At 43.8% G+C, this 14,402-nt stretch overlaps 1 protein-coding gene across 5 annotated transcripts in view; it reads right to left on the minus strand.

The window, feature by feature from the left end:
- Positions 1-14,402, minus strand: part of LOC116954756 (SWI/SNF complex subunit SMARCC2-like) — a 90,672-nt gene that overhangs the window by 39,875 nt on the left and 36,395 nt on the right. Inside the window, exons 14-17 of one of the 5 annotated variants that reach the window (XM_032975530.2) lie at positions 9,741-9,821; positions 9,506-9,621; positions 7,430-7,501; positions 2,959-3,072 (exon numbers count right to left, since the gene is read on the minus strand). In XM_032975530.2, the coding sequence (XP_032831421.2) occupies positions 2,959-3,072; positions 7,430-7,501; positions 9,506-9,621; positions 9,741-9,821 (383 nt within the window). Of the gene's footprint in view, positions 1-2,958; positions 3,073-7,429; positions 7,502-9,505; positions 9,622-9,740; positions 9,825-14,402 lie in introns of all 5 variants that reach the window. The other 4 variants (XM_032975529.2, XM_032975533.2, XM_032975531.2 and 1 more) reach the window with 4 other exon arrangements.

Raw genomic sequence — 14,402 nt, forward strand, 5'->3', positions numbered from 1 at the left:
TGCATAGCGCCGACACACCTAGTTCACAAAATATATACTTATATATTTGTGTATTTTTTTTATTTATGTATATTTTTTAAGTGAATTGTTTACCTTTCCTATACTTTGCACTCCTATGGTGTTTTTGTATTGTTTGTTGTTGTAAATTTCTGATCTGCCCCTACTGAACACCTGTGAAAAGGTGCTTTATAGCTCATAGGATTTCTTCAGCATAAATATTCAGATTCTTCATGATCCGTGGCCTCGTAATGTATGTACATGTGTTGAACTTCTTGAGCAACGTACGTAGCCAACCGTGCTAATCGGGGGTGCGGGGGAGGACAACAAACTAAACAAAAAAAGCGGTTCTAAAGAAATGCGTTAAATATCAGTGATACAATGACATCATCCAAGAAGGGGTCACCAGCTTCTTTCTTTAATTTAGTGCCCATAGGACATCCACCTCCCATTGGAACGGTTAGCATGGTTGTCTACGTAAGTATGGTGCTAAAGAAGTGTAACCTACGTACATACAGCCACTTTTCATCAGCTGTGATGAACACTGCCTTCCCAGAAGCCTTCATGACCCCATGTCAGTCACCCAGCACCTGCACATTAGCAGGCTGCCCTCTGGGAAGAGTTCCCTATATTTGGCAGCCACTCCATCGTGAGTTTCAAACAAAGGCCAAGATTGCCTTTGAGTATCCTGCCCAAGGCCACCTGCTTTTATTACCAGCGAAAATTATTCCTTTAACCTGCACGTCTTCTGCAATGCACGTGTTCAAGTTGGAATTTAGAGGTGTAAATTCAAAAGATCTATAAATAGTAAACCAGTCACCTTTATGGTTGAATTATTATTTATCATAACACTTCTTTGGTTCTTTCGGTAAAGTCACATAGATGAGAATAAAATAATAAATTTATAAAATAAAATAACTATAAAATTCTCACGACGTTTCGGCCACAACACAAGTGGCCTTCATCAGGTGAAGGGACGAGACTGTCTCGAGGACAGCGCTGGAGCGAACACAGCCAAGCTCAGACCGCGACCTTTAAGCTGTGTGAGAGGAAACAGAGGGCCTTGACAAAGGAATCAGCATAAAAATTAGCATTTAATTGGCGGACTTAGCATGATGAACAGTGTAGAGGGGGTGAACATGTGCAGACTGGCGAGGGGGGGGAGGGGGAGTTTACATATTGATGGTGTGAAAAGGGAATTTAAGCTGCTGCGAAAGTTTGGGATACCACTACTTGAAAAAATATACTGTACCATTGAAAATTAGTTTAATGTTTCGTTCGGATAATTTATCATTGAAATAGCTGCGTGATTAGCTTGTGACCGGTCACAGAAATGGCTATGTTAAAGTCAAAGCCTACACATCCACAGACGCACCTAGTACAAATCAAACAGGAGAATTTAGCATTGAAATAGCTGCGTGATTAGCTTGTGACTGGTCACAGAAATGACTATGTTAAAGTCAAAGCCTACACATCCACAGAGGCACCGAGTACAAATCAAACAGGAGAATTTAGCATTGAAATAACTGAGGGATTAGCTTGTGACTGGTCATAGAAATAGCTATGTTAAAGTCAAAGCCTACACATCCACAGAGGCACCTAGTACAAATCAAACAGGAGAATTTAGCATTGAAATAGCTGAGTGATTAGATTGTGACTGGTCACAGAAATGGCTATGTTAAAGTCAAAGCCTACACATCCACAGAGGCACCTAGTACAAATCAAACAGGAGAATTTAGCATTGAAATAACTGAGTTGATTAGCTTCTGACTGGTCATAGAAATAGCTATGTTAAAGTCAAAGCCTACACATCCACAGAGGCACCTAGTACAAATCAAACAGGATAATTTAGCATTGAAATAGCTGAGTGATTAGATTGTGACTGGTCACAGAAATGGCTATGTTAAAGTCAAAGCCTACACATCCACAGAGGCACCTAGTACAAATCAAACAGGAGAATTTAGCATTGAAATAACTGAGGGATTAGCTTGTGACTGGTCATAGAAAGCTATTTCTATGACCAGCTATTTCTATGACCAGTCACAAGCTAATCCCTCAGTTATTTCAATGCTAAATTCTCCGGTTTGATTTGTACTAGGTGCCTCTGTGGATGTGTAGGCTTTGACTCTAACATAGCTATTTCTATGACCAGTCACAAGCTAATCACTCAGTTATTTCAATGCTAAATGCTCCTGTTTGATTTGTACTAGGTGCCTCTGTGGATGTGTGGGCTTTGACTTTAACATAGCCATTTCTGTGACCAGTCACAAGCTAATCACGCAGCTACTTCAATGCTAAATTATCCGAACCAAACATTAAACTAATTTTCAATGGTACAGTATATTTTTTCAAGTAGTGGTATCCCAAAATTTTGCAGCAGCTTAAATTCCCTTTTCACACCATCAATATGTAAACTCCCCCTCCCCCCCCCCTCGCCGGTTTGCACATGTTCACCCCCTCTAAACCGTTCATCATGCTAAGTCCGCCAATTAAATGCTAATTTTTATGCTAATTCCTTTGTCAAGGCGCTGTTTCCTCTCACACAGCTTAAAGGTCGCGGTCTGAGCTTGGCTGTGTTCGCTCCAGCGCTGTCCTCGAGACAGTCTCGTCCCTTCACCTGATGAAGGCCACTTGTGTTGTGGCCGAAACGTCGTGAGAATTTTATTGTGTTATTTTATTTTATTATTTTATTCTCATTCTACGTGACTTTACCGAAAGAACCAAAGAAGATGAATCCTTGTCATCACGAAAGCTTTAAATCGAAATCATAACACTTGTTTACAAAAGAGGGCGACAATTTACATGTGATTGCCAATCAAGTATTTTATTTTACAAATTTGGCTGTTTTTAATGATTGGTGCGATCATTATTGCAAATGGGACGACCGTGGTCTCGTGAGTTCTCATCTTGGTTAAACAAATAAATTTGACTTGGCACTGCTCTATAGGAGGCCCATCTCACCTGATAATAGCACACACGTCTCCAGCCAGGCTTCGCCGACACACCATTCCACTGAGATATTCCTGGGGATTGAGCCGGTAGGTGTCAATCATGAAGTTCCTGTATGCCAGATAGCTGCAACGCACGTAAAACAAAAAACACAGCTCGGTTCAGTGTCCCTCGTGACGCCGGGGGCGGGCTTCTTCATACCCGAGTGATTCTCACTAATTCAGAGCAACAACAGCAATCCCTCGTGAGTCACTAATCCTAGTTATCATAGCTGGAAGCCTTGAACCAACTGGCAATTAAAGGCATAGGGATGAATACATGAACATATTGGTGGTACACCAGTACGCGCGGGATAAAAAAAGCATACTTTTAGCAATAATTATTTATTTTATTTATTTTCTCGAGATTTGCAAACCCCGGTCAGGAAATCTTGCGGGGTTGTGTGCCAAAATCAGTTCTCGTAATGCCCAAGTAGTCGGAAGAAGAATGTTTATGAGCGGCTGAACACGAAGCTTTACAGTCTGTTGCCGTATAGCAGCACCCAGCCCTGATGACGATTGGCTGCTCCATGTTTCAAAGAGAGATTTGACTCGTGCCCTAGACTTGATCGGACGGTTCCTTGATTTATTTCCGGAATCATTTCTTGGCGAACGGTGGCATCAAAAGATTACCATTCATGGTGTCACCACACATTTGAATGGAAAAGCAGCTGCTGAATCTAAGGCAAATTCTGATGGAGAGTCTGCAGCTCACTCAAGGGCAAGTGACATCGTCAGACTCTATTATGAGGACCGGTGTGTTATGCTGCATCGGTGTACCGCCAATACGTCCACATGTTTAAGGATGATTTGCGTCACAGACGTTTGGGGCCTTTGCTATGAAACAGTGATTTAGGGAATACTATCCAAAATCAACAATTTAAAAGCATAACCCAAAACGCATGCAGCCATTATTTTTTTTATAATTGCACATTCATTTATGGTAATTGTAGAAGTGAAATTCATTATTTTAAAAATGTCTATTTTACCTATCAAAATGTAACAGCTGGTTAGATGCCAATGTGTCACCAGATCTGTTCAGTTAACTCTAAGCACACTGCACTTTGCATTATGTGAAAAGCAGGTGTCTGTATTTGCAAAATCCAGGATACATTTGAGATTTAAATTCCACATTGGTTGTCCTAATCATGTGTGTCCGACATAAGCTCCCACAGCACAGCTTATGAAGGCGGGGTTGTGTCACCAACAGATTCCCATAAATATACATAATAAAAAATTGACAAAAGCAGGAAAGTGACAAGGAAGCCGGCCGGTGAAACGGCCTAGCGGTTGCGCATTCGCAGCTTGTTTGCAAAGGTTCACGGTTTGAAACCAGCAACTACCCTAATTAATACTGCCAGATGTATTCACCCCGAAATTATCATGCCGCCCTGCTTCAAAACTACACACCATCTGGTTCACAGTTCACGTAAAATATCCCGTAAGGTCATCGGCAAGTACAGCAATCCCTCACCAATCGCAGACTTGTCAACAGCAGAATTCACCAACAGACGGTTTATTTTCTATACTCTTTGGTTCTTTCGGTAAAGTCACGTAGGTAGATTTACCAACCGCGGCATGAAAATTTTAGTATCCACGGGTAAGCACGAGGTCTGAAATGTGCATCTACAAATTTTGCTGGGCCACGGTTCTCCTCCGCACCACAGCACTGCCCCGTGACCAACCATAGCCACCCGTGATGCTGCGTCGTAGCTTATCAGCTGTCCCTTTGTTTTGTCATAATTCTCGTAGTGCAAAGACCGAGTCGCATCGCAACCGTATATTATGTTTGTTGGTCATTCGCATTTATTTTCCCCTTAATCATGGACCCAAAGCTTGCAGCAATGGGTTATTGGATCGGCTTGTACACGTAGGGAGAGTGTTGCGTCTCTAGTGGGTTGTATGGAGACGGAGTCTTCTTAGGAGGCAACACGTATTTATTTAACATTAACACAGGTCCCTAACACGAAGGTGTAATGGCCCCTTCTACCCAACAACCTAAAGGGGTACAGCCTCCGGGCTAACGTGCCCTAGCCACTGGGACCAACCACTCTTAGCCCTCTGGCTAACGGGACCTAGGGGAGGCTGACCAGACCCAGCCAAGGTCCTTGGGTCCCGACCACTGACCCACTCAGACCCGGCCCTGAGAAGGACGTCGGGTCCGGGGATCCTCAGGGTCCTAGCCTACTGACCACTGGCCTCACTGAGCTCCGGCCTTTAGAAGGACAGCGGAGCTTGGGGTCCAGGGTCCTATCTTCAGGCAAGCTCTTGGGTCTTCGGCTTGGCGCTGACTGACTCGAGCTGCTCTGGGGTCCGGCTTTTATGGGGCTCCCAGGGTCACTCCGCCCCTGGCCACGCCCATTCTCTGGAAACTTCTGGAGGGACCTAGATTGTTGTGCAATCCCCCAGTCCCCACCGGGGGCCTGGGGTGTCCCCCTCTGGTTCCTAACCGTCCCCCAGGTTGCCTGTCCTACTTAGTACAGACCGGACCCGCTATTGCCCCCTGTTGGCCCCTGGCAGGAGGTACATGTTTAACCGTAATGGTAGCTGCGTATTACGCCCGACAATTACCCACCACACGTCTATGGGGAGTCTTTGGGCTGAATGAGTCTACAATTAGAACCATAAAAAGTGATGTTGCGATTAGGGCTCACGTTGCTGGTGGTGCCACTGTGCCTGCCTCTGTGCCAACCCACTCATCTGTTATTGATTACCTGGAGGAAGAGGGGGAGGGTGGGCTGAGCACCTCCTCCATCTAACCACCCCTCCCCCCCATCATCTCATTGTCATCATCATCGTTAATATTAAATGTAAATAAAGTTCATGTAATGTTTATTTATGTTTTACTATGTTATCGTGTAATGTACTCTATTTTATTCGGTGTTTAGTTAATAAGCCGGCAAACTTAGTTAAGCTAGGGCGAGTCTTCCCGCGGCCGTGGTTCCCATGACCCCCTTTTACCCATAGGCCCCTGGTACTTCATCAACCGCGGCCTTTTCCAGGAACCTAACCCCTGTGATTAGCGAGGGATTACTGTATAGGCCATTGTGTGCTGGCGTCATGGTGCAAGTTTGCCAAATAAAAAAAACACGAAAATTACACAATTGGAATCTACTCGTACGAAGCAATAACCACTCCTGGGCCAGGAAAACATGTCAGGACGCTCCTGAAAAAGTCATGAGACTCAGTGAGGCTCTCCTGGGTAGACATCAAGTGTAATGAATAAAATACTAATAATCATCATGGAGGATAATAAAATGTATGATATGCATCAAGTAAGTGAATTATCTTCTTTGAAAGCCAGAGGGAGTCGTAAATACAGATAAACAAGTGGGTGGACCGTTCCAGACTGGTCCCAGCATTGGAGATTGGACTTCCTTTTGCATGGAGATCCATGAGGCCAAGATTAAGTGTTTGCTTAGTTCATTAATAACAAAGATAAAGGGCTCCTGAACAGACTGTTGGGGCATGTGCTGTTAGCGAGTAGCACCTATGAAGGCCGGCAAGGCACACGAGGGGGTGGGTGGCCAACACCACGCCTGGCCACCTTTGTCTCCCCAGGGGCAATGTTTGCACACCGCACCAGGTCCTCATTTGAGGCTGAGTCGACCGAGGGAGGCCCAGAACTGGTTCAGATAATTGTAACTGGTGTTGGCCGTGAGCAGGAATCGAACTCTGGTCACCGGGTTCGTAGCGCAGATGCACTAACCGCTACACTACCACTCCATACAAAGTAAGTTGCACCCGTGGTGGCTGTTACATTGGGGAAACGAAACGACATATCTCGGACCGTGTTCGCGAAGACAAGGCAGATCTGAAACACGGCAGAACCAATACCTCTGCCGTGGCTGACCATTGTTATAACGCTGTGGGCTCGCATGATATTGTTTTTTCCGAGACCAATGTACTCTGCAAACCTTCGGGTTACTATCAAAGGTTTGTTCATGAAGCCATCCAGATATATAAACAGACATAACTTCAACCGAGAAGATGGATACAAAATGAGCAATCATTGGAAGGATGCTATTCACCAGGTAAAACCCTACTAACTGCTTTGTAGTGGTTGTCGTCTATCATATCTGCTGGGTACCACTACTCTATTTTTCCGAGTTAACTCCCCCCCGCATCCCCAGCTCTCTCGGCCTCCCACTCCCAGCGCTGCCCACTTCCCCCCCCCCATCCTCACGTAATTCTCCTCGCGTACACGCAGCGCTCTCCCTCCCCCTACCCCACGCCCCTCCCTCTCCCCCCTTGCTCCTCCCCCTTATTTACCACGGCAACTCTCTCTCCCACTTCTCACCTGATGATTGCTTGTGTTGCAATCGAAACGTCGTGAATTAATTTATTTTATTTTATACCTACGTGACTTTACCGAAAGAACCAAAGAGTAGTAATACTTACATACGTACATTTACATACATTTAAATGTCTCGGTAAACACTCACATTTCTGCAGTTTTTGATTTTGTCTTGCTGTTGAAAAACTCCGGTAGTGCTCGCCTTTCAATTGCGTGAATGCTGGAAAATAATAAAATAATTACATATTTTTATTTTGGTGGCATAGCGGTACAGTGGTTACACTTGTCTCACAACCAGAAGCCCCTGGGTCTGATTCCTGACTCGGGTGCCTTCATGTGGAGTTTGTTTTCCCGTTTTGTATGGGAATTCCTCCTGGTTCCCCAGTTTACTCCCGTAACTTCACAACATCACTGTTATTGACCCAACATCCCAATTCAGAAAAATAACGCACCAACACTGATTTACATTCCATTTAGTAATGCAATACAGAAGTCTCTCGATTAACAGTGACATCAGTTAACGGTTTTTCAGTTAACGTTTCGCCTCTCACAGACCCCATGGTTTCAACTAACGTTAATATTGTGACTAACGGTACGTTTACGTTTTTGTGGAATGGGTGAAAAACGCGGGCGCCAATTTCGATCAATCCGAGGGCTCGTAAATGGGGCTGAGCCACACCCTCAGCCAATCAGCGACGCCCATTTACAAGCATTTGAACCTCGACTGGCTTTATTTACATTACGTTTTCTGTTTTGGGCAGTGGAAAAACAGCTCTCTTGCAGACTCGGAGATTTCTACTTATTTCTCAACTTATAAGCAAATTCGATTCACAGTTATTCCGGTTAACAGTAGTTTTTGTGGAATGGGTGAAAAACGTTAATAGAGGGACTACTGTATACACTGAAATCTTGCCCAGCGCATGTTTTTATCGCAAATTTGACCATTCACGCCAAATTTATCGAGGTTTAGTTTGCCGATCTCGCCCCATTTGGCTCGATCATACCGCGGTTGACCGTGAGATTCCTGTACAGCACACATCGCAAAGTAGTACTGTAAAGGTACTCTTAACTGCACGACTCATGATGATGCGGCTGCCGAAGAATACACACAGTGCCGTCTCTACACAATTGGAAACCTCATTTGCCAGACGAGGCTCTAAAGAAAGCTGTCTCGGGTGTGGACCAATCAATTTCAAGGACAGTGCATACATTATCAGAGTTGTTGTTTTTTGTTTGCGTTCCGACCGCAGGTATTGTGGTCAATGTAAACATGACTCCTTGTAAAAAAGGTGTCAGTTTTGTTGCCTAATAAAAAGGGTAAAAAAACAATTATCAGTACCGTCTCTGTTGCGTCTCGTCTTCCACGGAGCCCACTGCGGGTCGCAGGCCACGCGGTGTTCCCAGTGTCCAGTAAGGAGGCGACGGTGAGGTTAGGCCGTCTGCGATTATTCTTAACTAAATTACTTTTTTTCCATTATTTACATTTACTGTAAAACTGAAAATATAATTAACACTGTATATTTAAGATAAAAAATACTTCTCGATTCATGTTTGGGTTTACGTAGAGTAACATGAAACCAAATATTACGAACTGGGAACCAGGTTGCGGAACGCGGATTTGCTGATTGCGGCTATTTTCAAGAACGTAACCCCCATTATGGGCAAGGGTTTGGTAGATATCAAAAATCAAGTTTAGTCATTAATCCTAGAAAACGTAATTTTCATTGCAGTAGTCTCTTGGTTAACAGGGACATCGGTTACCAGTTTTTTAGTTAACATTTCACCTCCCATAGGACCCCAAAGTTTGGACTAACGTTAAAATGTTCATGAACTGGACGTTTACATTATGCATGAAAGCGCCAATTTCGGCCAATCCGAGCGCTCATAAGTGGGGCTGAGCCATGCCTTCAGCCAAACAGCGATTCCCATTTATGAGCATTTAGACCTCGACTGGCTTTATATACATTATGTTTTCTCTTTTGGATGAATGCTTTTAACATGTAATTCCTATGATCAATCAACAGATATTTTGGTTAACTGTAGCTTTGGTGGAATGGATACAAAATTTTAACCGAGGGATTAATCTATCTCATTTCAGAATTCTCATATGTCTGTGTATATAACCCCTTAGAATTCTGAAATGTGCATTGACGTGTATTTATGAACACACACGTGTTGGATGGTAGCAATATGTACACATGCGCGTTGTTGGATGGCAGCATACCTGTTGTATTCAAACCAAGAGGTGTAGCTGGGAATGATGATGTGATGCGTCTGCTGCTCCGCTGCACCATCTTCACCCAGCTCAAGCCTCATTGCTGGGCCCAATTCATCATCCTCCTAAAACAATCACGCACATCTCAGCATTATTCGCATGGCGGTGACTAAAAGGATCAGCGTGGTTGGCTTACGTATGGTGCGAAAGAAGTTCAATGTGCGTATATACAGAGTACACAAACCGATACTGGTAAGAGTACAGAGGATCCAGTAATGGTTTGGGCTGCGTCACTCACAGACCACAGGGATTTTCCAGCAGCGTCCTTCTGGGGCCAGTGGAAGGGACGAGGAAGAGAGGTGGGCCAAGGTTATTTTGCTCGTTTACCCGGGAAAGCGCCAACGAGTCTGAAGACACTTTTTAAGCAGGATCCTGCCAAATAATGTTAAAGTATATTTTCAGCATTGGGATGTTTTGGTCATATTCTTGGGTCTTTCGGTAAAGTCACGTAGATAGGTTCAAATAAAATAACAAAAAACGAAGACATTTTGATCGCAACGCAAGCCGTCATCTTCTGGAAAAGGGGGGTTAGCTTCCAAGGGAAACTGTTTATAAGGGTTTGAAATGGGTGTAGCCCAAATGTCAGCAACCAATGATAATGTAAGTGTTCGGCAGCGAACCCGGCGGTGGTTCATTTTCCACCAATCAAAGGGCTGCCAGGTGAAAATTAGCATGTAAAATAGAGATTAGCGTGTTAATGGAAGATCGCAGCGCCGTAACCAAGGGGTCGGCGCGCGAAGTGACTGTGAAGAAAGCGCAAGTTTGAAATGGGCGTAAAGCAGAAATAACATCGGAAGGTCGTAGGATGGGAACAAAACTCTATTTCCGACCGTCATCACCTAGCCAGTAAACTGGAACACATACACCAAGCCCTCAAGATGAATGGATATTCAGACTACACAATCCGTAAAGCTATCACCCCAACCGTTGGGAAAGAACCATCTGAGGACCCAATTAAAACAATCACCTTGCCATACATAGCAGGGGTCACGAAAAAGATTTCCAAAATCATGAGCAAACAAGATCCAGGTTCGATTTAACACTATGTCAAATTCGTGATCTGATCCCATCTGTGAAGGATGTGATCCCTGACATGCAATACCCCGGCGTCTACAAACTAAGCTGTATCTGTGGCAGAAGTTACACTTCCGTGTTCGTGTTCGTGAACATAAGGCAGATCTGAAACACTGTAGGACCAATACCTCGGCCGTGGCTGATTATTTTTTAATGCGATGGGCTTACACGAAATTGATTTCTCTAAGACAAAGGTACTTAAATTTTGATTTAAAGCTTTCGTGACTGCAGTAATTCATATTCTTAGCTATTTCGGTAAAGTCACGTTGAAGGGAAACAATAAAATAATAAAATATATATAAAACAATAAAAATTCTCACGACGTTTCGACCATAACGCAAACGGTCATCATCAGGTGTGAAAAACCAACGGCAAGAAACATTTGAAAGAATTGTCGGTCTGCATTTATTTATTTTTAAACGGTGTGTTTATTTACTTATTAAAAATACGTTAGCGCCACGGACAGCGATTTGGAAGTTTATTTAGAAGGACGAGTCCATCTATGTTATGAAAAGAGGAGGGGGGAGACGAAAAATTAATGTATGCTGTCTGAAAGCCACCGTAAGCGTGAACAATCAATTAAGACCTGAAATGGTTTATCAAATCCTTCCAATGATTGCTAAGCCAGAATCCATCTTCTCGGTTGAAATTGTCTCTGTGCTTGTATATGTGGATAGCCTCATGAACGAATCTCTCATGGTAGCCAGATGGCTTACAAAGAACCTCTGTCTTGGAGAAGTCAATGTCATGTGAGCCTACTGAATTATAACAATGATCTGCCACGGCCGAGGTGTTGGTCCTACCGTGTTTAAGGTCTGCTTTGTGTTCACGAATGCGGTCCGAGACATGGCGTTTGGTTTCTCCAATGTAACTACTACCACAGAGGCAACTTAGTTTGTAGACACCAGGGTACTGTATGTCCGGAATCACATCTTTTACAGACGGAACCAGATCACGGATTTTATGTAATGTGTTGAAACGGACCTGGATCTTATGTTTATTCAAGATTCTGGAGATCTTTTTTGTGATCCCCGCAATGTAGGGTAAAGTGATTGTTTTGAAAGGCTCCTCAAGAGGGTCCTTCTTCATGGTTTGAGTGATAGCTTTGCGGATTGTATAGTCGGAGTAACCATTAGCCTTAAGAGCTTGGTGTACGTGCTTGAGTTCACTGCCTATGTGTTCCTGGTCGGATATGCATTGGGCTCTATGGTACAGAGTCTTGATGAGAGAATTCTTCTGTAATGGATGGTGGTGGGAATCCGGTTTCAGATAAGCATCCGTATGGGTAGCTTTCCTGTAGACAGAGTGGCTCATTGAACCATCAGGTCTCTTTTTTATTAGGACATCCAAAAAAAGTAGCTTGCCATCTTTTTCGACTTCCATGGTAAATCTGATGGCTGGGTGTATGGAATTGATGTGGTCGAAGAATTGGTCTAGAGCAGGCCGGCCATGTGGCCAGATGACAAAAGTGTCATCCACGTACCTCTTCCATAAGGTTGGGCGCAGAGTGGCAGTCTGGATGGCGTCAGTCTCAAATTTCTCCATGAAAATGTTAGCTATAACCGGAGATAGGGGGGAGCCCATTGGGGTGCCCTCAGTTTGTTTGTAGAAAGTTCCATTCCAAGTGAAGTATGTATTGGTTAAGCAGTGTCTCACCAGGGGGGGTACCTCCCTCAGTGTTTAGTCCTTGATGAACCAAGTCTTCAATAATTGCGATGGTGTCAGGTACAGGAACTTTGGTGGATAAGGAAACTACATCAAAACTGACAAGCAGGTCATCTGGGGACAGGGAAATACCCTTGATTGTCGATACCAGGTGAGTAGAATTTTGTACCGCAGAGGTGGTTTTTCCAGTGAAAGGACGCAGGATTTCAGACAAAAAACGAGCCAGTTTGTAGGTGGGGGAGTTGATAGTAGAGACGATGGGACTAAGGGGTGTATCTATTTTATGTATTTTTGGTAAGCCGTATAATCTTGGTGGCCTGGCAGCAGAAGGTTTCAACGAAAACTGTTTAGATTGATCAATTAATGCGGTTGAATCAGAAATTACTTCGTTGGTTTGTGTGACGAGGCTGTTGGTGGGATCTCTTTTTATTATTGTATAGCTACCATCGTCGAGTAATTCTTTAATTTTGTTGTTATATTCTATTTTATCCATGATGACAGTAGCATTGCCCTTGTCAGCTGAGAGGACGACAATGCCATCCCTCTTTTTAAATTTATATAATTCAAAACGCTCATCTTTGCTGAGGTTGCTAGCTGGCATCTTAGCGTTTTTGAGGGTTGCAGCGATTTCAGATCTTGCTACGTCTGCAGCGATGTGACCCAGGCCCCTGAGAGCAACGTCTACTTGGGCAATTATATCATTAACTGGTATGTGTTTAGGTGTGACTGCAAAGTTTAGACCTTTAGCTAAAACGGATTTCAGACCATCGGAAATATAACTGTTACTGCGATTAATTACGACTTTGTTAACATCTAACTTTATGGTGTGTGGGTCCGGTCTTTTGTTGAACACTGAGGTACCCCCCCTGGTGAGACACTGTTTAACCAATTCATACTTCACTTGGAATGGAACTTTCTACAAACAAACTGAGGGCACCCCAAAGGGCTCCCCCCTATCTCCGGTTGTAGCTAACATTTTCCTGGAGAAATTTGAGACTGACACCATCCAGACTGCCACTCTGCGCCCAACCTTATGGAAGAGGTACGTGGATGACACTTTTGTCATCTGGCCACATGGCCGGCCTGCTCTAGACCAATTCTTCGACCACATCAATTCCATACACCCAGCCATCAGATTTACCATGGAAGTCGAAAAAGATGGCAAGCTACCTTTTTTGGATGTCCTAATAAAAAAGAGACCTGATGGTTCAATGAGCCACTCTGTCTACAGGAAAGCTACCCATACGGATGCTTATCTGAAACCGGATTCCCACCACCATCCATCACAGAATAATTATCTCATCAAGACTCTGTACCATAGAGCCCAATGCATATCCGACCAGGAACACATAAGCAGTGAACTCAAGCACATACACCAAGCTCTTAAGGCTAATGGTTACTCCGACTATACAATCCGCAAAGCTATCACTCAAACCATGAAGAAGGACCCTCTTGAGGAGCCTTTCAAAACCATCACTTTACCCTACATTGCGGGGATCACAAAAAAGATCTCCAAAATCTTGAATAAACATAAGATCCAGGTCCGTTTCAACACATTACATAAAATCCGTGATCTGGTTCCGTCTGTAAAAGATGTGATTCCGGACATACAGTACCCTGATGTATACAAACTAAGTTGCCTCTGTGGTAGTAGTTACATTGGAGAAACCAAACGCCATGTCTCGGACCGCATTCGTGAACACAAAGCAGACCTTAAACACGGTAGGACCAACACCTCGGCCGTGGCAGATCATTGTTATAATTCAGTAGGCTCACATGACATTGACTTCTCCAAGACAGAGGTTCTTTGTAAGCCATCTGGCTACCATGAGAGATTCGTTCATGAGGCTATCCACATATACAAGCACAGAGACAATTTCAACCGAGAAGATGGATTCTGGCTTAGCAATCATTGGAAGGATTTGATAAACCATTTCAGGTCTTAATTGATTGTTCACGCTTACGGTGGCTTTCAGACAGCATACATTAATTTTTCGTCTCCCCCCTCCTCTTTTCATAACATAGATGGACTCGTCCTTCTAAATAAACTTCCAAATCGGTGCCCGTGGCGCTAACGTATTTTTAATAAGTAAATAAACACCGTTTA

Source organism: Petromyzon marinus, chromosome 56 (genome assembly GCF_048934315.1).
Source record: "Petromyzon marinus isolate PM22_M1 ecotype Great Lakes invasive population chromosome 56, UKy_Petmar_22M1.pri1.0, whole genome shotgun sequence".
Lineage (NCBI taxonomy): Eukaryota > Metazoa > Chordata > Hyperoartia > Petromyzontiformes > Petromyzontidae > Petromyzon > Petromyzon marinus.